Source organism: Anopheles nili, chromosome 3, assembly GCF_943737925.1.
Source record: "Anopheles nili chromosome 3, idAnoNiliSN_F5_01, whole genome shotgun sequence".
Lineage (NCBI taxonomy): Eukaryota > Metazoa > Arthropoda > Insecta > Diptera > Culicidae > Anopheles > Anopheles nili.
The window spans coordinates 72,052,045-72,076,857 of record NC_071292.1 but is presented as its reverse complement, the minus strand read 5'-3'; the positions used below and the strand labels follow the sequence as shown (position 1 = coordinate 72,076,857).

General features: G+C 51.0%; 4 protein-coding genes across 4 annotated transcripts in view; 3 read left to right on the top strand and 1 right to left on the bottom strand.

The window, feature by feature from the left end:
* Positions 1–761: 761 nt before the first annotated feature.
* Positions 762–3,645, top strand: LOC128722535 (protein I'm not dead yet-like). Its single transcript, XM_053816205.1, has 7 exons — positions 762–1,394; positions 1,459–1,963; positions 2,028–2,092; positions 2,154–2,399; positions 2,478–2,684; positions 2,765–2,862; positions 2,980–3,645. The coding sequence occupies exons 1-7, from the start codon at positions 1,336–1,338 to the stop codon at positions 3,534–3,536; spliced, it is 1,737 nt and encodes a 578-aa protein (XP_053672180.1). The 5' UTR covers positions 762–1,335; the 3' UTR covers positions 3,537–3,645.
* A 123-nt stretch (positions 3,646–3,768) lies between these two features.
* LOC128723155 (uncharacterized) lies at positions 3,769–6,218 on the bottom strand. Its single transcript, XM_053816870.1, has 7 exons — positions 5,517–6,218; positions 5,201–5,447; positions 5,000–5,141; positions 4,856–4,938; positions 4,590–4,787; positions 4,252–4,518; positions 3,769–4,169 (listed from the first exon to the last, which is right to left on the bottom strand). Exons 1-7 carry the CDS (start codon positions 5,634–5,636, stop codon positions 3,958–3,960), a joined length of 1,269 nt encoding a protein of 422 aa, XP_053672845.1. The 5' UTR covers positions 5,637–6,218; the 3' UTR covers positions 3,769–3,957.
* Positions 6,219–6,960: 742 nt separating this feature from the next.
* Positions 6,961–8,705, top strand: LOC128725012 (uncharacterized). The gene is made up of 4 exons (XM_053818730.1): positions 6,961–7,625; positions 7,704–7,914; positions 7,974–8,141; positions 8,493–8,705. Exons 1-4 carry the CDS (start codon positions 6,961–6,963, stop codon positions 8,703–8,705), a joined length of 1,257 nt encoding a protein of 418 aa, XP_053674705.1.
* Positions 8,706–11,315: 2,610 nt separating this feature from the next.
* Positions 11,316–24,813, top strand: part of LOC128727696 (cuticlin-4) — a 32,457-nt gene continuing 18,959 nt past the window's right edge. The window contains exons 1-3 of the mRNA XM_053821635.1: positions 11,316–11,331; positions 12,035–12,404; positions 24,724–24,787. Of these exons, the coding sequence (XP_053677610.1) occupies positions 24,743–24,787 (45 nt within the window). The 5' untranslated portion in view covers positions 11,316–11,331; positions 12,035–12,404; positions 24,724–24,742. The remainder of the gene's footprint in view (positions 11,332–12,034; positions 12,405–24,723; positions 24,788–24,813) is intronic.

The following is a 24,813-nucleotide window of genomic DNA, read 5'->3' as shown; positions in this document are numbered from 1 at the left end:
AGGCTAGGGAACATAATCGCATCACATGATGTTCAGCATGTCCCTAAAGTCCAAAATCAACGCATGGTCGTCATCGATGGCGCAGTTTAGGATGATGATGCCTCAAGCAACTTTAATCCGAACTAATAAAATTAATAGCTGGGTCAAGGATTGAATGGCATCGGCGAGAAGAAGACGTTGAACTTGCCGTTGAACAGAGATAAAGAGCCGGTGCTCTTGCATCATAATCGACATTTGCCGATTTGTCGTACGGAATAATCGACAGGCGATGAATCCTCTTTCTCCTTGCCCCGAAATTCCGCTCGATCGTCCAATCGGTCCGAGGGAGAAACAAAAAGTACTTCTGGTGAGGTTGCTAGTAATTATTTGCAGTGAATAACTCAGATGGTTGCTAACCAATGAAACGTGGGCTTCTCCATGCCCAGCTCTTGATTGCACTTTAATATCGGTAGTTATCGCACGTTGTTGCAGGCTTATACTACCTGATCCAGTGAGCGTGGATTTCCCAACAACTCAACGCACACGCACTTAACCTTATAATAGTTTTCAAAATTAGGTCGTTAGGCAGCACAACCTCGGGTAGGTGGGTTTGCGTGGTGATAAGAATGGATGCGAGCCTTGACGCTGGAAGCCACTTGCTAGGTACGATCTCCCATTCTATTCCTCATAAAGCGATCAATTTAGTTGGTAATTTTCTAGCTCCGTGTCGCTGAATTCCTCAGTTTTCAAACATCATTGTATTCCTATTAAATAAACATCACTAAGCGTGCCAATAAACAAGAGGAACTATTCTTACTCGGGGAACTGTTCGCACGACCCGTGAATTAAAATTTAAACAGCTGAGCACCGAACCAAACGAAACGGTCGAAATCCGCCCCACACCGGATCCCGCGTGTCGCACCGCGCATCAACAATAAAGGATGCGTTTTTTCGCGCCATCCCCTCATTCAGCTTCCGTCGGTCGAAGGAGACCGTTGCCCGGCCGAAGGTTGCTGCGGTTGCAAAGAGTGAGCGAACCGCCGTGTAGCAAGACTGAGTGTGAGAGCGAACAGGAGCCTACTACGATCGGTCGAGAAGCGGCTGTCAAGTTGTCGACAAGTGTACTAGAACCGCGAGACTCCAGAAGTTTTAGTGTTTGTTTGGCCGCTTAAAAGGGTGCTCGGATCGTGGATTCCCGTGATAAACCACCCAGAATTACCGAAGTAACAGTAGGGCAAGTGTTTCGCAAGTGACGCCGTGGGGATTCCATCAGTCCTCCTGGCAGCTCAATTAGGTCCCATTGTCTGGTAATCAGACCTGGACGAACGATAGTGGTTCAGTGAAGACGCTCGTGCTATGATGGCAGATCAGACGCGAGTGATAAAGAAGGAGCAGCTGGCGTTGGATGAAACGCTGTAAGTTCCTCCCAGTCAGCTTCAAATTGTGCTTCCTGCTGACCTGTGATCTGTCCGATTTCAGCACACAACTTCCGGTGGGATGTTGTCGCCGGATGTGCCTGTTTTTGGGGGTCTATTGGAAGACCCTACTGGTGCTGCTGGTGCCATGCTTTGCTGGGACCATTTTTCTTGTGGAGACTTCGCCTGCGTTCCGATGCCTATACATCGTGATTGTGATGGGTGTTTACTGGATCACCGAAGCGTTACCGCTACCGATCACGTCCATGCTTCCGATTGTGCTTTTCCCGATGATGGGCATCCTGGACACCAACCGGACGTGCATGATGTACATGAAAGACACGATGTTGATGTTCATCGGTGGCATCGTGATGGCACTGGCTGTTGAGTACTGCAATCTGCATAAGCGCGTCGCCTTGAAGGTGATCTCCGTGGTTGGGTGTAGCCAACGAAGGCTCACGTTTGGCCTCACCATGGTGACGATGTTCGTCTCGATGTGGATCTCCAACACGGCGACCGTGGCCATGATGTGTCCCATTGTGCAAGCCGTTCTCGAGGAGTTGGAAGCGGTGAGTATTGTGGAAGTTGTGTAGGTCGTCGAACCTATCGCTCATTCTAGCCTTTCCATCACAGCAAGGACTCTGCCAAGTGAACGAGAAGCCCAACACGATCGAGAGCAACTTGGACGAGGAAGAACGGTTCGTAAATGTGTGTGTGTTCGACGCTGCAGCATAAGGCTAACCACTTTCGACTTTGCAGACCGCGACCGACAAAGGTGACCATGTGCTACTACATCGGTACGGCGTACGCGGCGACGTGCGGCGGTGTTGGCACGATCGTTGGTTCCGGTGTGAACCTTACGCTGAAGGGCATCTACGAGAGTCGTTTTCCGGAGGCACCTGGAATTGATTTTCCCTCGTTTATGTTCTACAACGTCCCCGGGATGGTTTTGTACACGTTCCTCAACTGGGTGTGGTTGCAGTGGCTGTTCATGGGAATGTTCAGGTATTACTAAACAATCGATGGTTGCGAATCTTTTCTCTGAGTGCAAGGATACTCATCCACGGATGTGCTCTTCCGCAGACCGAACAGTGAGGATGCGCGTGCTGCAAAAATAGGCCCAGAGGGTGAAGCCGTTGCGAAGCGCGTTATCGAAACGCGATACTATGAGTTGGGTCCGATGACTTCCCACGAGATTGGTGTGGCTTTCTTCTTCGTCCTTTCGGTGGTGCTGTATTTCACTCGCGAACCTGGTTTCATGATGGGCTGGGCCGATCTGCTGCCAGACGTGTAAGTAACGCTCCATGCTTCAAAAGCCACATGTTTATGCCACCGTTTTATTGACGCTTTAACCTTTCTCTGGTCTGCAGCCGCATAAAAGACGCGACTCCCGCCATTTTCGTCGTGATCATGCTGTTCATCGTGCCAGCCGACTGGAACTGTGTATCGTTTTTCCGCAAGGGCCCGGGTAAGTTGCATGCAAGTCGATTGTGAGCTTTCGAAAGCTTTCCGTGCTTTCGCCAGAGCTTTCGCTCTTGCAGATGCCCTCAAGCCAACTTCCTAACTCCTTGGTTGATCTCCGTAGGTCAACTACCGAAGCGTCCTTCGCCAGGACTCATCACGTGGCGATTCATCAATCAGAAGACGCCCTGGAGCTTGCTGTTCCTGCTTGGGGGTGGATTCGCCCTAGCCGAGGGTGGCCGAGTTTCCGGTATGTCCGCCCTTCTTGGACAGTCATTGGCCGGACTCAAGGCGCTTCCACCACTACTGCTGCTGTTCGTGCTCTGCCTGGTGGGGGAATTCCTGACGGAGTTCACCACGAACGTGGCCATCTGCAACGTGGTGTTGCCGGTGCTAGCGGAGGTCGCCATTGCAATCGAAATCCACCCGCTTTACCTGATGTTCCCGGTCGCGATGGTGTGCAGCTTCTCATTCCATTTGCCCGTCGGAACACCCCCGAACGCGATCGTCGCCGGAGTGGGCAATATTCCCATCAAGGACATGGCTATCGCAGGAATTGGACCGTCCATTTTTACGTTGCTTATCATATGGGCCAGCTTCCCGACGTGGGGTGCCGTCATTTTCCCCGAGCTGGCGACTTTCCCGGATTGGGCTCGGCCCTTGAATGAGACGCTGGTGTAAGCCTTCACCTCCCGATCTCAGTGCAATGTTTTAGCTTTAACGTGCTCTACGTGCCATTCGATTGTAAGCATCTAGAATTAAGAGCCGCTGGTAGAGCCAGACGGTCCGTTACGGGTAGTAATAAATATTTGTTAAAAACAAGCACCACCCTGTGGATGATGGGATGCTTCAAGGTTAATTTGGCATGCAAATGACGAGCCGTGCCATAACTCATTGTGGACTCCCAGCTCAGCTACATTGTGCGCATGTTTATTGGCTAACATATCATCGATTCGTACAAAAACAAGCCTTCCCTCGATTGACACGTGCCAAAACATGGCGGCCAGGGTGCTGCTCATTGTCGATGCAACAAACATCTTCACCGCGGAAATGACACGTACACCGGACACGTTCCGGAACTCACTCATTCTGGTCTAACTCATCAACCCAGTGGACAATAATCGCCGCCATTGTAACAGGGCAGCAGTTGCTTCTCGCGTGCAGGTCGCTCGATTCCAACCTGACCTCCGTCTTCATCTACACAGTAACACTCGCCTCGTCGACAGGCCAACTTCTGATAGTTGCCATTTGGACAACACTCCGGTATTTCCAGGCTACGACTGTCCAGCAGTAGCTTCCTCGCTCGAGCACACTCTGCGGAAGTGCACGAAATCGGCAAGGTTAGATTGGCCCTGTGTTGCGCTTGCTACAACGCAATCTCCTTCGTTCTACTCACTGCAGTTCATGGTCGCAGCTTGGCGCGAGCTCACAGGAGCCCGGTAGTCCTCGATCAGGGCCCCATCTCGATCAGCACAGTAGTGATACGCTCCGGATGGGTGCAACTGGATTCGATCGTAGTACCCATCCGGTTGACAGATGTCCTGATCAAACTCCAGCACGTTAAACTCACCCGTGGCGTACTCGCTGATGTCGTAAATTTGTGCGATTTTAACACGCTCGCAGTCTCGCAGGTAGGTCGTGTTCTCGTGCAGCCGCTTATCGACTGGTAATGGAAAGCGACAACGGTTTAAATTGTGCGAGGAGTCATCTTTAAGGATATGAGAGCATACTCACAACACGGTAAACTAGAGAGTCCACGAGTCACGTTACGTAGGTCCGACGTTGGCCGGCCAGAGTGCATGTCCACGCACACGCACATGTCATCGACACACTGTAGTTGATCAAAGGATCCCTTGGAATCGCAACGTGATGTTAGCACGGGATACCTGGAGTCCAGCAAGGAGCGTGCTTTGGCTGCCAATCGCGAACATTCTAGAAAAAGAAGCGTTTTGGGATGTCACTCACGGGTAATGGGGGTTGTTAGGAATGCGATTCCTTACCACATCGCATGGAGATCTGAATGTTGGCGGTATGAACGGCTTCCCCGAAGATCCGCTTACCGTCCTCGTCGACGCAGTAGCATCTGATGGATGGAAATGGATTCGAATTCGAAGTCTCAAGAAGACCTACTAACAGTCACTTACGTTTGTCCCGGTATGCACCGTACCGGTTGAAAGTTTCCATCACCATCGCACTCTGGACGTTGCAGCAAATGCCCTACAAGACCCTCTTGCCTTTGGTCGTCATAAGCCTTCTGTGCGGTGAAACACTTGCTCGATTCCAACACTGAAAGCAACACGAGCTCTCGAGAAGTGTGTTCATTGGTCAAATACCTTGATACTTACTCGGTTGACAGGTTGGATGTTCGTCACCTTCGGCTACCTTGCAGTATAAGCCTGGACCGCAGATCCCAGCTGGCACAGGATAGCCTAGCCCACCTACGGAGCAATCGTCTCCGAGTTTTAGGTTTTCCACGCAGGTCGTGCAGCAGGAACAAGGCGTCGCGGATGGAAAGATGATGCCATTATGAGTGGCATTCTGCGCTCGGCAAGCCGTCTTCAACGTGTCACATGCGTTGCTTTCGCGATAGTTCTGCAGAGAAATGGGAGACTCACTTTAGGAAGGTGTACACGATCTGACGACCTTCCAAGTGAAGCTTACGTCACAGAAATCCTCCGTACAGACGTAATTCTTCGCCAGCTCGAGTTGGGCTCGAGCGATTCCGAACCATGCCACCAAAAGCACCCAAACGAGCACGGTAGGGTTGGATAATGCGAACATTGATTGTTTTTATGGGGCGTATATGTAACGAAACCAATCAGCTGCTTTACGGTTACTTTCTCCGTTGGCGTCAAGCGAATTCGGGCTGTTCGTGCTGCTCGAACGACTAAACTGAACGTACAATAAATCACCTTCCTGGAGCAATTATGGTGCAATCAGTGACATCGGCCATATCGAAGATAACGATAAGCGGTTGAGGGAAAGCACTCCATTCGGAAGACGGCATTGGTTTTGATGTAGTTACAGCTACACGTTTCTTGGAGAAGGTCTATTGCGCGTCTAGATTGCTGATGATTTATTTGAGCCATTTTTGGAAAATTTTCATTTATATTTAGTTAGTTAGTGCTTTTAAAAACAGTTTGATTGAATTGTTTCTGTTGCAAAATGTTTTGTGTTCGGAACCAAATGTAACAGATCCAAGTGGGAAGCACATTTTTTATAATTAAATGATTATTTTTTAATTATATATTGTGGCTTTTTCGATAAGAAAAGAATCCTACTGTAGCTCAAACACGATAGCTACATTCGAAATATTTATTAAAATGCAAAAATAACTGTTCGTTTAAGTTCAATCAATAAAACAAATTGTTAAGCCAAATCAAAAGAATCTTTTCAAATTGAATTCATGAAACGATGACGAATCCAAGCCCAGTTGTATATTTAATGCGAACCCCACATTCAATTGCGCGATATACACTTGTTCCGTCATTCTCGCGCCAAGAAGTCGCCCTATCAAAAACAACCCCTCACAACAAAGTGTGTTAAATTTCCGCCAAAACTGCCAGTCGGTGCCGGTTTCCATTGGTTTTCCCCACTCGCACGTACCCGTGTATCTAGAACGGTCCTTCGAGCATTGGCGGATCAAGATTACGAACATATTCACCAACTCCGACTGACATTCCGAATGTGTTCCGGCGTCAACAAACCCCCGGCACGCAATCGACGCTGAGCGACAACAACCATCAACAGGTCGCCGGCGCGTTGTTTGGCAGCCCAAACAAGCACCCAATACCGGCCGGTGGTCGACGTAGGCCTTCCATGGCAACCGTGGCCGGCTTTAGTCGGTTGCCAGCGCGACATGCCGGTGACGCGCGAACAACGCGGCTATTTTTCACGCAGCAAACCACTACGTGACGGAGCTCGGGACGAAACGCGTCGATGGTAAAGGAAAAACGGTGATCTCGACGGGAAAACTACTCCACGCTTGAGCGCTCTTCCTGTGGTCGATCTCCTCACAAACGGGGCGCGTGTGATCCTGTCTTTGTTTTCGCGAGTTTTCCGCACTCTCCGGTACCGGTTGGTGACGTTTTCAATCCGACGGGAAATGGATCCGGTGCTGCTCGAGCGGGAACGCGTGCTGTTCCGCATGAACGAGGAAATAAACGCAAAGTCACGCGGACTGTTCGAGCTGAACGAGAACGTCAGCTGGATGACGACGAAGCGCCGGCTTCGCCACGGCATGAAGAAGCAGAATAACCTACCGGTAACCATCAACGGGCCACCCTGTGCTGGGGATGATTCGTCCTCATCGGATCTGGGCGCCTCAATCGATACGACTACCGGCGCAGGCGGCACGGGTTCTGACGAAGACGATCCGGATGAACGATCCGGAGCCGTCCTTTTCGAGGTGGTGGGTGAACCTGGTCATTTTGGGGGTGGTACAGAGGCTGAGGAGGCCACCCGGACAACCCTCACCGAGTTCCGGTGTGACGCCATCAAGGACACGCGTGCCCACAACGCTAACCAGCAGTTGCAGCTGGTGAAGGTCACGACTGTCTCGGTGGAGCGGAAGGTGAGCAACGGCCAGCGGACTGCTACCGGTGTTGGTGGTGGTAGTGGTGGAGGAGTAGGTGTTGGTGGGGGTGGAATGCTGATCGCAAGTAAATCGGTGACGTCAGCGGCAACTTCTCGCAATCTCTCCAAGAACATGGCCGACGTGGTCCCGAAAGTGCTCGAGAAGAAGAACATCAGCTCGGAAGGACTCATCAAGTAGGTATTGAGAACTGTATGCGGGTGTGTGTTATGCATCCTTGTCGATGAATGATGAACACCTCTTCCGGCTTATAGATTCCTCAAATCGAAGGTGGCCATCCTGCAGACAGAGCTGGAAGGCGTTCAGAAGCAGAATGAGGCGAACCTGAAGGATTTGAATCTGGCGCTCGATCGACTCAAGCAACTCGAGGCGCTGAAGGAACAGCTGTTGACGAAGAACGGGGCGCTCGAGCGGACGGTTAAAAAGTTCGAGGAGCGCAACGTGGAGTTGGACAAAACGTTGAAGGTGCGGTTTTAGGGTTTTGGTGCGTTGATAAAGCGAACTAATTTGAGTGATGGTTCCAGGAAAAGGACGTTCAACTGAATGGTTCAGCGAAGGAGTTGTTTGGGGCGCGTTCGGAGATTCGCAACCTGACGCACACCAACCAGACGCAAGAGAAGCGCCTACTGAAAGCTCTGGAAGAAGTCGAAAGTCTTCGCATCAAGCTGAACATCGCTAACGACTCGGAAAAGGTATCGGTTTGTTACGTTTGTTGAACTTGACCCCTAGGTGGGTATGGAGGAGAATTTGAAAGAACGATTCAACTTAAAGTTCTACCGAGATGCATGACGGCCAAGAACACACCTTCTCTAATGTTAGGGATCCTTTCTCTAATGTTCAAAATGGAGCTGTTGTGCCGGAGTCACACATGGTAGGGTGCTTGTTGTGCATTCCTGACCAGTTGCTAAGCAACGGATTCCTCACAACTGGTGTGCCCTAACAAACGGAAGGTGTTTTCTTGTTCGTCACGTCTCGGACCCAAACTGTGAAGCGACCATTAAATATGCCCATAAATTACAATTGATCGCGTTCGCCGACACCAGGAAACCCGCGATGCCGCCCGACAGGAACGACTCACCTACGAGAAGCAGATCCGGCAGTTGCGGAAGCAACGCACCGAGGTATTGGCTGACTACAAGAAGCTACTGCTGAGCGTGGACCAGATGAAGAAGCTCAACTTCAACCAGGAGCAGTCGAAGGCGATCAACGACTTCGAGAAGGACTACTTTCGGCACCTGGACGAAGCGGTGCAGTAGCCGGTTCGAGGGTGGTTTAGTGTAGGGCCCCTTTTTGGAAGCCAATAAAAGTAGCATTTTTGTCTTCTTCCCTTTTCGTACGTCCGTTCACGCCTTTCATTCGCCGGTAGAAGGTGCGGTGTGGAAAGTGGAAGATGGTCTGAGAGGAAGCGAAGCTCAAAAGGGTTTCTTTTCTTACCTCGATTAGTCATTCCACGATCGACGTGGTGCATTCCGATGCGGGTGCAAGAACCCGATAAAGGCTTTGCGGTGCGGAGAATTTGAGGGGCGTAACGCTGTGAGAGGATCCCCGATGGCCCCAGCCAGGGGGTTGCGTGTCTTCTTCTTACATCGGATCGATCACGCCGGATATATTGCATGTGCCGCGCCTTGCACACGATCAGAGAGCCTTCCTGGTAAGCGGCGGATCGAAGGCAATGATCGCGAAAAAAAAGCCCGTCCACCGCATGCTACTCGATCGGAAGGCTTTTTTTTCTCTCGTTGGTGTATGGACCGCACCCCCCCCCCTCTCCCCTCCTCCCGCGAGGAAAGCCCTTCCGGTAGCCAACCCTTCACCACCGGTGCGCTTTGTTGCGCATTCTTTCGGTGGGCTTTTCCCGCAATACGCCGCCCAAGAGCGCTTTGTCTCCGGTGCCGCATTTTTCGCACCGGGTGCATATTGCATTCATCCGTCTCGGTTGCACTTGGGTTCAGCCTTCTCGCTCTCTCATTCTTTCTGCCTGCACACGTGGCAATGTGGTCGTGTTGCAAGCTTTGAGACCCAGGCCATCGTGGAGTCCGGTTTTTTTGTCAAGCAACGCACACCACGCAACGGTCCCGCTGCGCGAACGCCATGTTGGAAAAGTGCACAAGTTTGCGTTGCATGGCGTGGTGGCACGCGATTGCAGCAGCAATGGCGCCCGAACGCATCGGCACGCGCGTGGGTCGTGGGCTGGCAGCCTCGATTTAGGACCCGCGCTTGGGCTTTGCCTCGATTTTCAAATGACCACGACGGGCGGTGAGCTCGTTCGCGTACTGATATGACCCATTTTAGGAAGGGCAGCTGCTGAGCTTAGAGCAGAACACGCGGGAAATGAGGACACTTTTACTTCGGTGAACCGATTATGTGTCGAAGCTCGTTCGGATGTCGTTTCCGGGGAGGTCGTTGAGATACGGGCCGCCGTTTCCGTATCTATTGAGTTATGTTTTCATATGAGGTTGTTTCTTGTTCGCCGATGTTTCTGCGCTGCGCGTTCACCCATTTACCATTTACCGGAGGATGCTGCGCCGCGCGGTCCCAGGAAGTCTTAATGATCGCCCGAGATCGAAAGTAAATGAGAGAAAAAGTTTCCTTAATTGCTCGACGGGCCGAATTAGGGTCACTTTTGGTTTTTTTTTCTTCGACCACGGAGGGTTTCCTAATGCAGGCATTGTGCCGGCCGATCATTAGTTCGGATGGTCTAATGAAGTGTGATGATCGCTACCACTTGCTGCCGATCGTGGCGATCGCCAGTATCCAGAGCAAATGAAGGGAGCGATTTGGGTCCTATTGGGAAAAACGAACGAGACCGCATTGCGCATACATAATTAAGGGTGCTGGGTCGGCGATTGGTGCCACCGTTTTGAGCTATTCAAGCCAACACAGCTGGGACTGGCCTCGTTTTATCGCTGTGACTGTACACCCTGGGGTGTTGATATTGTTTGATTGTTCTGTCGATTAGTAGTCAAAAAAACAACACCCCGTATAGCAGATGATCACAAAACAGTTCATTCTGAAGACGATTTAACTTCTAAAAGAGCCTAATTTACCCCCAACCTGCACCTGCGGCATAACGGAAAAAATGGAGCAACCATTCTGGATGTGCGCGTTAAAAATAGACATCGCAATTATTGCGTTCCCGGCATGCTCGATCGGTCGGCGATTGCATCTGGCTGGCCCACCGGGTGAGAAACAAATTTACGCCCGCTTAAAAGGCTCATCGAAAGCAGTGCTCTAGCTTCAATGAAATAAATTGATGAAAAAGGCCAGAAACCCCATCTAAAAGCAACGGCGAACGGCACTCCGAGTCCGTAAAATCAAATTTAATTAAATTATTTTTACTTAACGGACGCAATGCTGCGCCGCGTGCCAGGGCACAAATTCAATTCAGGCCCACTATGCACGGTCTCGATCGAGGCTCGATCCTCCACTACTACCAGCTCAGCCAGTGCTGTCTTGCAATCGCTCAGACGAATGCGGCATTCCAGCACTCTCACACAAACACACGATCGCGGGAAATGCACACGATCGTCTTGGTAGGGGGAGAAGAGAGATGCAGCTAGCTGGAAACGATCGCAAAAGAGACGCAAAAGCTGCGGAGGCATCAAAGCGACCTAGAGGATGTTTGCCTTAAAGTGTGGAATCGGTCCAAAATAAACAAGGACCTTAAATCATACCCCTCTTTCCCAAGAATCAAACACGGTACTGATCGTCGAGGAAACGAAAAATGCCAACGTGTGGTCGAATCGCAACGCTTTTCTTCTACCACCGCGCATAAGAAACGCAACCCATGGGCAACATTTTCAAGGTATTCCAGTCTGCGGTCGCGTTGAAGTCTCCCGAGCCGACGCAACAAACTTATTCGGTTCGTAGCCTCGTAGCGGTACAGTAAGTCGTCGCTCTGTTTCGCGTTTTCCGCGCTGGCTGGTTTGCTGGCAGTGGCAGTGTGTGCTCGTTTCGACATCCCCGGCGATCCCCGGCGATCCCCGGCGGGCAATTTTATTTTATTTTATTTTTGTTTCCCTCTCATTCTCTCATTCACCTTTCGATCGCATCCCACGATCACTTGACTCCTTCCCATACGCGGTAGTGTTTGTTTTCCGTTTTCCGCCGATTTTCGTGCGAGACAGTGCGCCCGTTCTCGAGCCGTTTCAATCTGTTTTCCGGTCCTGCCGTCTTGCTGTTGTGTTGAAAAATTCATTCCTTCCTAATTTCGTCACCCGCTGGCAGCAGATTAAAAGTAAAACGCAACTCGACAGTTGCGGCCCACGGACGAAGGATAGAGAACGGCGCGAGCTAGGAAATATATGGATCCGCCAGCGCCATGGAGGGTGCGAGCTGAAGGCAAGCCGGTGCCAAGTCCGTAGGGGTGCGTGTTGTTGTTCGCCCTTGCGTTGTTTGCCTTTCCAGCTCGCACCCCCGGCTGTCCGGCGGGATCCTGGGATCGTTCGAGCTGATCGTGTTCGAGATATCGTGTCGTTCGAGGATTCGTCGGCGGTGCACGCTGGGCGGCAATATTCATTTCTCATAATTTCATCTCCCTTTTTTTCTCATTTCCCATCCTTCCCCGTGGTGTCGTTCCTACTCGCAGCTGTTGGAAAAGGGAAATGCATGAGTGAGTGAGCGTGTGCGTGCAGTGAGGTGGTTCGCACCAAGGAATCCTGTGAGCGTGTGTCTCAGCCGGTGAGACTACGGATCGTGTGCGTGTGCAGTGTGCTGGTAGGTGTAAAGTGATCGTCAAAGGGTGAAACAAATCCCGAATCCCGAAACCGAGTGTGGGAGCGAGATAGCGAGGAGGACACTCCCGCGAAACTCACGCTTTCCTCGAACGGCCTCGCAGGGAGAGAACGTGGCCAGAGTCACGCGAGTAGAAACCGGCGACGAGAAACCGGGCCGTGGTCAGTCTCCCCATCGATCACCGTTCAGATCACAGACGTTGCGTAACCTCGAAAAAGTGGAAAGTAAGTATCTACCGACGGAGGCCGGGGTTGTCCTCTCACCGGTCGACCGGTTACCAGATGGCCGTTGACTATCAAACGGGCTGATCTGCGGGCACCCAAGCGAGTATCCTTTCGAATTTCTTCTTCAACCCTCCCGAGTGTCAGTGAAGCTTGTCTGGTTTTTTTTCTCACGTTTTTTGATGGATGTTGTGCCGGTTAGTCGCTTCAATCGATCGGTAGTTGCCAACTGACCAGGACAGACAGGTAGCAGCCCCGTTTACCTTGATCGGTGGCGATGCTCTGTAAAGTACGCCGTCACGGTTGTTAATAATTTGGAGCTGCGGCGTTTGTTCCCGGATTGTCGTGGAACGGCTCAAACCCCTTCATTTCAGTTGGGGATTTTTTTTGTTGTATATCGCTGTTGTTGCCCACCTCAATCACGTCAGCGATCGATCGGGGATGACCCGTACAATTTGAGGATGATCTCAGAGCTCCGATCGGCGGCACAACTGCCGGGTTTTGGATTCGCTACCGGGTTTGGACTCTATCCATGGACGCGATCGGTATCCGGAAGTGTTCATTCAACGGGATGATTTGAAACTTTTGGCACGAGTCGATGATACCAAAGGGTTGTATTTACATGAATCCGCAAAATCGCAAGTTTCAAACACTCGACAAACGCCACCACGAACTCTAACGCCTCCGGAAGCCACCGAATGGCACGGTATTGATATTTCTTACCGTTCCGTTTACTCCGGCATTGAGCTTTAACCGCTCCTAACGGGCCGTGGGAGTTTTCTGCCCGACCGAACAGTGCCGCCACTGCTACCGGCTGCTCCGCTTAAGCAAATCTAGATCGGGATCGGGCATCACTTTCCTCGCTCTACTTAACCTTAGCTCTACTCCGTTAGCTTGTTCCCCATCTGTTTATTTATTTTTTGCTCACCTTCCGTCCACTCGTGCAAAAAAGTAAGCTCGGGCTTGCAAAGAGCAGCCGAAGCAGTTCCCTGGGGGGAAATCCGGGAAAATGCGCGCATGTGTTCCGCGGAATATCAAACGTTATCGTCGGAAAGCAACCCAGGGGAAGCTGGTTACGTAATGGGAAAAACAACACACCGAGCATAACTGTGCTGTGGGAGATGTATGATGTACAAGTCAGAATTCGCACTCCTTACAATGGAGTCGGCCCCGTTCATGCGAGTGCGCTGTGCTCACGTTCCCATGAACTTTTCCCCACCGGGTTTCAACGCAAAAAAAAAGAAACAGCATGACGCCAGATAGCGCAGGCAAATGAAATGATCCACGGGGCACTTGCTCGCTTAGGGCAAGGTCGAGGGGCAGAGCTGTAAAAAGATGGCTGCCAAAGGTGGCTGGTCGTGATAGAAGCACACAAACGCACTCACACGAACATTTAGTTCCAAATTCGTGAAGTTTCCCCAACCGAAAGGGTGCTAAATTTGCGTGCACGAAGGCAGAAAAAAACACGTCATGGAAATGCCCGCTATGAAAAGCCTCCGGAGGTGAGGGTGTTAAGAGTTTACGGGTGGGCGTACTAATGGCGTAATACGATCCTGATCGTACCAGTGTGAGTCATGAGAATGCGTGTGATCAGCACCAAAGAAGGCGGACGTTCGTTTCTTCACGTTCGTCGCCTAGCACGCGTTGAAGTCTTTCATTCTAGCGATCAAGTAGATCAGCGAAAAATAATTAAAAAAACCCCAACACACACAGTCTGAGATGGTTGCTTACTCAACTCGAGGGGCTCTGGTTAAATTCGTCAACGTGACATTACGTCGCTGGGTGAGATTAACCTTCAACTCACGGACGCGAGGAGCTCGCGGCGACCATGGCGGCGTGATGTCATCGGCAACGCCAAGCGAACGTTCAACCAAACCGCGAGCAACCGTACGATCAAACGAAAGACTTCAATGCTGGTGTGGAGGCGTCCGACTGAGTCGTCGTCGCGTAGAAGCTCACGTGCACCCACGTAAGACAGCTGACTTCCGTCAGCGTGGAGGTGGTGCATTTATAAAATGGCCCTCGAGATGGCCGTGTACCCAGCCATCGTGTGTGTGTGTGTGTGTGTGGTCGATGGGGGCGTATGAAAAGCCCAGTCTGGCCGTACAAGAACAAGGTGAACGTGCCGCGAGAACGAGCTCGCGATTGCTTCATTTGCACGCACGCCCGCAACGACTGCTGGCGGGATGGATGGATGGATGGATGGATGTTGATTGCGTTAATTTCATTATGGTCGGAAACGAAGCTAGACCCGGCCACGGTTGCAAACAGCGCCGTACGTACAATATTATTTTCCCCCCACTTGGGAGATAAATTGCGAATCATGAGCGTGAGTGTTATTGCGCACATCGCTCTTGCAAGGCCCCAACATACCGGAGCCAGAAACCTCGGACGCGAAGGCAACGCACGCCTCCATCGGGCGCCCCGTTGTGAATGTAGATGGTGGTGATTTTTCCACACCCTGATTTTACTTTCCGGCGCAGACGCCCGATCGCCTAATCTAGCCGTCGAGGTAAGCACGGAGACGTTTCAATCCGTGAACTTGGAGCGAAACTTGCGAAAGCCCACCGGCTGGGGGTCCGCATTATTCGCGCGTGATTTATGACCCACGCAGCAGCCACGGGAATGAGGCGCGCTTTGGTCGATTTCTTAAATGTGCGTTTTCGTGGAGCTTGAGGGAGAAAATGGAAGTAGAAATATTCGCACGATTAAGACATTCCATTCTCCAGCGCGGCCCGTTCGAAAGCAAGACCTTGTTAAATTTGAATACGCATCTTGAGCGGGACCAGACTCCTGCTAGGAATGGATCACGAGCCAAGCGTTTATACCACCGTGTGCGATTCTAATGCGCACGCTTTTCCATTATTTGCAAGGTCAGCAGTACGGGCATTTTTGAGGGCACACGATAAAAGAAAACCAGCGCGTTGTTCTGAAGCCCCGAGTTCCCCAATTCGTACGCGTGCTTTTCGCGTTGGCTCGATGCCGTGCTAGCGAAGCCATTTTCGACCCCAAAAGCCATTCTCCAACGCGGTCGAGTGGAAAAAAAGGAGGGGAAAAACCACGAGTCCAAGTCAAGAAGCCGTTACATTGGCGTACGCCGAGGTCATTGAAAGCAAACGCACTTTTTGTTCACCTCACATACTCTCTTTCTCGCTCTCCTTCTCGTTCTCTTTCTTTCTTTTCTGGAGGGGCGCACCAAGGTGGAGCATAAATAGAGGGTACCCAAAAGCAGCGCGGTGAGCAAATGGAAAATAAATTGAAATTCGATTTCCCAATCGGCGGCGAGCTGGTAATTCTTTTTTCCTATTTTTTTTTGGGGATGTGGCCACAATACCGCTAGACCTTATGCGTTTGGTTGTTAGTTTTTCACGTCTCCTTGCGCCTCGTCTACGGCTTGCCCTGGGAGCCACACGGGACCGATCGCTGGCCCGCCAGCTTTCACCAGCTGTGCGTTCTGCGGCAGTCGGGAATGCCTCGGGAATGCATCCGTGCCCATTCCAGGTGCGATAACCACCACGATCGAAGTTTATTGCACCCTTGCGGGATTTAATAACGAGCGGGTTGGTTTTAATCCACACAAGCCAAGCCACACGCTTTCCCGCGTTAGATCGGGTTAAATCGCTCGCTTGGGGCGTCACCGAATTTCGTTTAGCTGGTCCCGTTGTTGGGCTGGAAGACCACAAGGACCCGGCACCCCGTAAATGGGGTTCGCGGGTTTCGCGGTTAATTGCCGTTTCCGCCCACCACCTACGACCGGTCGATCGTTCGATCAACCGAAATCTGATTTCGAGTTGCTACGGCTTTTTCACGGTTTGAGCGCGCGTGTGTGGTTGAGGTCTCAAAAATGGGTCAGCTCAAATTAACGATAAACCCGCCCGGGAGGGTCCGATCGCGCCGTCCTGATCGACGGAGGCCGTCGGTTTTGTCTTCCGCCCTTTTTCCCGAGAGTCGGTCACGAGCCACGTGAGGAGTTGAAAAAAGGGTTAGCTGCAAATCAAAAGGAAAGTGGCCCATCGTTGGCCCTACGCCGGGTTCGAGACGATCGTTAATGGCGGACACACGATGGAAGGGCTGTCTGTTCTTGAACCAAGCCCGAACGCTCATTAAAGTGGCCGACAGTGGCCCACTTACGGTCCTCGTCGTGTGGCTTCACGACGCCGAGCGGCAGTGTTGCGAATGTTGTAAATTTGAAAAATTATAGTTTCCATTGCCCTGGGAGCGGCGCCAGATCGCTGTGAGTGAACCACAGGAGTCAACCGGTGATCCCGGTGCAACCGAAACCGATCATTTTCTCCTTCATGGTACCATCGAGCGACTCCAAAGCCATCCGATCATGCGGGCTCCGGATGGATGGACGATTACAGAATACGCTTCCAACCTTCGGCATCCGGCAAGATGGATGAAACTCGAGCGCGCCATAGTTTGGCAAAATATTTAAAATTCTAATGAATGTCGGCTTGACGCGTCCGGTTTTTCTCGAGGGAAATGTGTGCCAGAATGCCAGCAAACCGACGGAAAGCGACCAGAACCGAGTCAACAGAACGCGCGATGGCTCGGAATGGGCGAGCAACATAATTATGGCATTCTAATCGTTGACTTAAAAAGCAATCCCTCCACCTCAAATGCTATCGCGTAGAGTGCTCGGTGTTAGAAGCGTTGTGAGGAACGATCGTGCGGTGACACATTTCTTATCGGCTCCTTCCTCGGGGCGTATCCTAACGGGTTGCATATCAATTAATTACGTTGCCGCACGCGCGCGCATGGCCACTTTGGCATTCCTGCCCTATCGCGAGACGGTTTGTGGCTCGGAAAACGACACCATTATGCAAATGACGCATCAACCGGTACGCTTCCGTTCGACCACGGGGGTTTACTCGGCGTGATTTAACGATGAAGCCGTCGGCCATCTTTGGAACGCGCATCCGAAAGCACTTGTGTTTCAAATGGCGTTGTCGATTAAGCGGCGATTGAGATACGACGTTCGATTGCACATGGAAATGACACGAAAAATGGGAAAACTTTGTTGGTATATGCTGCTGAATAAATTATGCTCAATTGCTACGCACACACAAGCCCAGGGAACCGTCCGGCAATGCGTCCTTTTATCCGTCCCGTTCGAGACCCTCTGGTTGATCTACTTGTTTGTTCAATTTCATGCACAACGGTTTATTTTTCCCGCACGATCGTCAACGGGACGATCTTTAGGGGCACAAAATTACCATCCCACTGGAGATGCCTTCCCAATTGCGCCCGCACGTGATACAGTTAGAACGATGGGACGCATCCAGCCCATTAAAAGCCCGTGAAGAATCACAAGATTCTCCCAAAAAGATTGCGGTGATGCTGCCATGTGGGTTCGCTATTGTGCCCGCCAGTGGGCTGGTTCTTTGGCGCGCTTCTTCACAATAGATATTAGCCCACTCCAAACGGGGCTGCTCGTTCATTGAAATTGGCCGATTCAAGCTTCGGCATTGATGCGCGATGAGCGATGGGGTTTTCTAGCATTCGCTGCGCTTTCGGCACAAGGGCCGGGTCGGCAGATCGACCGATTGTTGAGGAAGATCGCGTGCGTGTGTGTATGGGGTGGTGGATTTTTTTACACTTTAATCCCCTCTATACTGCTGCGTGGTGTATCTGCAATTAACATACAATCACCGGATCATCGTACATGTTGGAGAAGAGCAGCTGGAAGGCTTCAGGAGCGGTGCCGAGACGATCATATTTTCGTATAGGAAAGTCGTTTTGCTGGTTTGTTCGTACAGATTCGTTCTCTACTTGGGAGGGAGGAATGTTCATTGTCGAGTAAAAGACGGATGGTCCTTTATGATGATGGGAGTAAAGAGCAAAAAAAAAGACGCTCCTACTCCTACTCGGCACTCGAATGTAGGCATTTTGAGACACTCATTCTCACTGGCGGGAACAACGTACGGATCGGACCGGAGATTAGCTTCAAGCGATTCAAATCTTTCCCCCGACCAAGTGGGGACGAATTTTCCTTCAGCTAACTGTTTTTCCGTCCCCGGGAGGTGGAGCCTCCAACCACAAAGACCAACGTCTAACGGAATTAATTAGACCGAATTCTCACCATTACGGGACACCATTGCGGGAGCGAGATCCAAATTATGCTGGCTTGCGATGGAGCGATGGAGCGATGTGGCGGTCGTGCACAAATCGCCCTGAAACGAGATCGCTTGATTGATACCGGCACTAATCGGTGCGGTTGGGGCGGATTTTCCACAGCGTGGCTGTTGGTTTTTTCCCTCATTACTGCGCTGAAAATAGCTGCTGCAACTGTTGCTGCCGTTGTGGTTGGTTTTTCGTAAAGTCATCGTGCGACGTCGACCCACTTTTTGGCGAGCACGATTTGTAAGCTCATTCGGACAGGTTCCACCTTTATTTCCCGCCCGGTGTGGTGTGCAAACGTGGGTCCAGAGCAGTTCACTGAGGTCATCGTGACTGGTGAGCGGGCGGGTTGAGAAGGAACGAGTTTTTAAATCGTCCAAAAAGCACCCCAAAAATCACGCAGCTTTAGCGCGTATCGCACGAGTGAGCGGGTTCGTCGCTTTGTCCTGTACCAGCGCAAGTCTCCCGAGGCCGAGGTGTGTGGTGGTGTTAAATGGCCGCAAAACCTGCCTCTCGTATGGGCATGTCGGTCGCGTTACGCAATATCCCGCACCTCAAAGCTCAAAGCTGTCAGTTGAAAGCAAATATCTGCAATCGGACCTCGCCGATCGGATTATCTGACAGGCGACCCCAAAAATCCACCACCTACGAGAGATAGAGAGAGAGAGAAAGAACAACAGATCATTTAAGCCTCATTGTCGAGCGGGCGAAAATTTGCCCCGAATGGGCCAATTTGCGGTTCGATTCATAAATCTCCTATCGCCCGCAAATCAGCCCCCAATTTGGGGCTGAAAGTGATCAACGTGATTAATGCGATTGGCTCGCGAATGCGCCGAGAGCGCCAGATCGCGCAGAGATGAGATCGCCAATTATGTCATCATCATCGTTACCACGAGCTTGTTTTGTGGGGATTCGGGTTTTCTATTTTTGAATGCTGAAAGGAGTCAACCATCGCGGTCCTGATAGCACGATTATTCCCTGCCCTCGAGGGTATGAGATGGACATATTTATTTAGCACTCCTTTTACTGCCAATCAATGTTCACCGCACCATCGAGCGATTAGCACGCGGAAACCGGACAGCTCCATCGAACGGGAATCGCGTGGCGTCACCGGCAACGGATCCAACGCAAGCAAAATGGGGAGTGAAGAATGCTAATTGCAGAACGCGTTTGCCCAGGTTGGAGCCAGCCCTCGCCAGTCGGTGCGGTAGGCGTCTCGGTTGGACATTAATCAAGGTATCGGGACTGCCTGGCAACGGTCGATCGATTAATATCGCTGCCAACGGGCAGACGAACCAAACCCAGGGTACTGTTAGCTGGCGAGGAAAGTGCGCGCGTGAGTTTCCGGAAAGCTGCTTATGCTTTGCTTGAGCCCCTCGGTGGCGCTCGTAATTATGCAGCCGCTTGGACCGCGTGCGCTCAACCAAAGCCCGCGGGAAGACACGGTTCGATGGCGATCAATCCATCTGCGTCAACGTCGCGACGGTGATGTCATAAATCTTTGGCGAAAAGGATCGCGCAGGGAAAGAAAAGTACTACATCCCTCGTCTCTTGTCTGCAGATCGCTCGAACTCTCTGTCTTTCTCTCTCTCTCACTCAGCCGGATCTTATCGAATCCGATCGCGGTTTGAGTCGACTTCCCGGGGCTTTTGTTTTGCGAAGTTTTTCATTTTTCTGCACCATGCCGTGATCGTGAGCCAGTCGGGAGAATTTGCTTTACAGATGAATTGATCGATTGCACACGGGGTGAGTTTTCGCGCAACCCTGCTGAGCTTTTATTCGTCTTCTCCATGCGGAAAATAGCCAATATTTGTGTGCCTCGCTTTCCGTACCAGAGGAGATGTTGTTCTCGTGTTTGAGTTTTGTACAGCGCTTGTAAACACAAAGCGAGCTCACAATGAAGTATCGTACGATGAGTTTGTTGAGGCCAGTTTGATGGGTTTTATTGCTTGTCTGGGAAAAGCGTCATCAGCCAAAGAGGGGATTCTAACCAAAGAGTGTCTGAAGAACGATTCATCTCTTAAGAAATCGCTTCTTCGTGGCCCTCCGATCGGTCTGCTTTGTGAAGTGCGGTTTGTTGAGTGACAGAAATAAAAAGCTGATAAAAAAACCCAACAGACCCCAAAGCCGCACCCAACCAGCTCGGCATCATTGTTCGTTTCAACTACGCATGCCGCCAGCCGGTGACAAGACCCTTTCCAGTGCCACTAATGCGAGGAGGTTGATCTTTTGTCGACAAAGCACCGCAAAGGGCCTCCTATTCGTGCACCCCCATGAGCCAAGCGGCCCGACGTGACATTCAACGACAATTAAGGCTTAAAGCGCACCCGCTTTCGTGTTGCGAACATCTCCGAGAGCACCGTGGTGGAAACTGCGGTTGCGATTATCTCATCTCGTGGCAAAATCACATCATAATTATGTTTAAAATTGACATTGAACGTAGTCGGCGCATTTCTAGGGCGCCCGTTGGCGACTCCAACGAGTGATGGAATGAACCAGAATCGCCCCGGGGGTGAGCTCGTTTGCTGAAGTCGCACGGCAATTTGGGCCGTTCGTAGTTAATGTAGTGATCGTAGATGTCTTTTTATTTTTTTTCTCTCCCACTTATTTGGGTTTCTCCGAGAAACAACAAACCGTTGCCGTGGAGGGGCGAAATGTCAATAATTGACCAGCCTCGGGCGTAAAAGAGTGCTGGAGCGTTCGTTGTGGGTTTTATATCTCCTCCGAGCCGGCCGATCTTGTCGTTGGTTAATTGATCAAGTGGGACTTGCAATGGCCATTCCGTGGGCTGTGGGAAAACGTCACAAATGACTCAAAGCGGTGGAAACTAAACGTTACAAGCTTACATCGTGCGTAAAAATGTCACCTTTAATGGAGGGTGTATGGATTTGTGTTCAACTCTCTGATGCCCATTGTGCAATCTAATCGTTGGGGGCATTTTTAAAAGCCATCTCGTAGTTCGCCGATCAACGTAACAAACAACGAACCATTCGGCCGTTAAGTAAATATTATTACGCTCCTCTTCGATGATGATGCCTGGTTACGACCCGGTCAGAGAAACAAACAGGATTGTCACAATTGGAGAAATTCTGGGGTTGATTTTACGTAACGGCGAATGATCCGCCAACTTTCAGGTCACCTCGTCACAAACAAAGCGCTGGCCAACGGACGAAAACGAACGATCCGTGAATTGTTTTCGATTTCCGATGCGAAGGTGCGGGCGCGAAAATGTGGTTGCTTTTAGGCGCGAAACTTCGCCGCGCGAAAGATGGCCGCCGGGTCGGTTCGGTTCGGTTCCAGCCCAGCGACTCCTTTCACTTTCACGCATCCGTAAATCTTGCGCGAATCCCTCCCACCGCTCGGTCGGTGCATTTTAAAATGCAATTTGCTTCGCCGGTTAATCCGCTCTCTAATACCACCGCATACGCGCATTGCGGAATTCGTTTTGAGCATTCGTCTAAGCAGGCGTCCGCAAGGGGTTGAGGAAAATTAATTTTTAATAAGGAGCCTTAAACGAGCCGCATGTGTTGCGAAATGTCTTTCACTCGGCGTCATGGGGCGTCATTCTTATGATAATGCCCATTGCAGGGCAAGTCGGCTCCATTAGTCTCTCGACGCAACGCATGCCGGGCGATCTCGAATTCTCCTTAAAAGCGCCACGATGTCGTCATGCCATTCCGCTGCCTTTGCAGCTAACAAACGCGGTTCGGATCGACGTAAACTGGCCTCTTTTGAGCGCGATATGATGCATGTTACGGTGCGAGCAACCGATCGTGAAGGGTTTTTCGCCCACCACTCTGAGGTGAGGTCTTGCCAGGGCATGTACCCGAAGGGCTCAGGTGCCGTGTGAGCTTGTGTGAGCTAATTTTCATACGCCACGCCGCTAGCCAGATAGCTCCGAGGGCCTCAACCGTTTGACGGATCTAGGGTCCTTGTCCTGCGAACAGCGAAGGGTGGAAATTGTGTGGCCAAGCAACACGACACGCTATCGCTTTTGCGACCGTTTAAGGTTCGCTGAGGTTACGTCGTGGAGCTGAGTTACCCGAAATGGGTTCGCGGTCTCGTTGTTGTGGCCATTTTACTTCTCACCGTGTTACCAATCGTGGTTTTCGAGCGTGAGGTCAGCTGAGAGGCCTTATCTGATCTGGAAATGCGCACGTCGATCGTTTGGTGGATTCTACCGATGATTTATTGGTCTTAAGAGGATACGTTACGGGGTTATGATTTATGTACCTTCGCGAACCCGTGATCCTGAAGCGCGCTTTCAGCGGTGTAATAAATCGCGCAGCGCCAATTTCATGCCCGCGTGCTTTCAGGTGCTTGAGGCTGATCAGCACAAAGAAGCCTTCCTGCCAACGAGCGAAAAATGGCTTCTCGCATTCCACAGCTCACAAAATGGTTCTGGTTCATGTTCTGAGCGAAAGCGGAAAGCTGGCTTGAAGGAAAAACACATTAAAAGAAACAAATCGACCTTCTCAAATGACAAGCGTGCTGTCGAATTGCGTATTGTTTTTTCACGGACTTACCGATCACTTTTCCTGGTACGATCGCAACGATCACCTCACATTTACTTCCCTTTTTGCTTTCGCGCACCCAAATTGAATGATTGGCTCCGTATCGTTGCACTCCCTCAAATAGCAACACGTAATACCCGCGCACGTCAAAATGTCGCTCTTGGCGTCGTCTCGATTGCATCACCTGCTCCGAAGGGGTGCGTTTTCCACGCTCGCACGCACGCACACGGAAACCCCCATCACCAATCGATCGCTACCGAGATGAGTGTGAAATGGGAGGATGGTGAAGAAACGCGAGAAACAGAAAGCACAATTCCGCAAACAAAAAGGCCAACTCAGGTGATGGTGGTGGGTGAAAGCTGTGGCGCGTGCAGGCTGGAGGTGCTTGCCACCCATTTTGCATACATTTTCCACACCACCAGTCGGAAGAGATGGTGCAAGATGCCAACCGTAACCGGCAGTCGGTTCGCAGTCCGGGTGTTTACGAAATGCCGGAAAAACGGAAGCGTGAATGAAAAATGCACATCCCCCGGGTGGAGTTGTCGGAACCGTGCGTCGTGCGGATGTAGGGGCACCTTATGCGTCGATTTTCCTTTCGCCATCCTTCCTATGGCTCCGGGGGCTGGGAAAATGAGCGAATGCGCAAGCGATGCTGATGCGTTTCCTATTTCCTGCTTCCGAATGTGGCACAACGAGCTGGCGGATCGAACCGGTTCCGTGCCGGCTGTAGGGGAAGAAATACGATATTTTACTGTACTGCTAAGCCCGCAATCATTTCCGGCTCATTCCGACTCGGATACGGGTCTACCCATTTCCAACCAGCTCCATCGTGACGACGGTGACAATCCATTATTCAATACGAGATGGAGGTAATTTGTGTGATTGTGTGTTTTTTTTTTCGCTTTCGCAACCTGTCGGGAGGTGAAATTTCCGATGATCTCACCCCAAGAAGACGCGCACAACAGTTGATACAAACCTGTTTTTCCGACTCGTCCAAAGATTGTGAAATAAAAAACGCGACACTGCCTGTGGCAGATTCGCAAATTTCTCTCCATCGTCGTGTCGACGTCGGGCGGGAATAAAATTGATCGCTTTTTTAAAGGCCATAAAATTGGCGACGCATTCTCCGTGGGATCAGCCGCAAGAATGCCAGCTCGCGATCGACATCCCCAATTTACATTTATCACTCCAACAGGCCCAATTTCACCGGTTCGCGAATGGCACGGTAGGGAACGAAAGCAAAATGGGGGATTAGCATAAACATTTCCTTCATCGGCCAGGGCCAAAATTAATGAGACGATTCCATCGCGGGCGCACGTAGGATGGATGTGGCTTTTTTTTCTGTCTAATTCACCTGGTACGAATTTCTCCCCGAATCGGTTCGATCTAGCGTTAAAATGGGGAAAATGATCGGTTTTCCTTCCGGCTCGATCGAAAGATCACACCGATTGGCGCACACGGGGTCTAATCATGCTCAGGCCCAGCTGCCCAACGCTGGGATTCGCAGGCACTTTCTCTTCGAGGGAGCAAAAGAGATTCATTTCCCTGACCAGCTTCCGTGGCTTTTTTTTTGCTGGCTTGTTGTAAATTCATCGCGAGCTTAGATTTCGATCACTCAACGGCACTAGATATGTTTTGTTTTCTCCTCCTCTAACGTTCTCACTATTTCTCTTTCCCTTTTGCAGACACCTCAATGAAATCAAAATGGAGAAACACTCGATAGTTTGCGCGGCACTATTCTCTTTTTTGGTAAGTAATCAAATCGATAAAAGTAT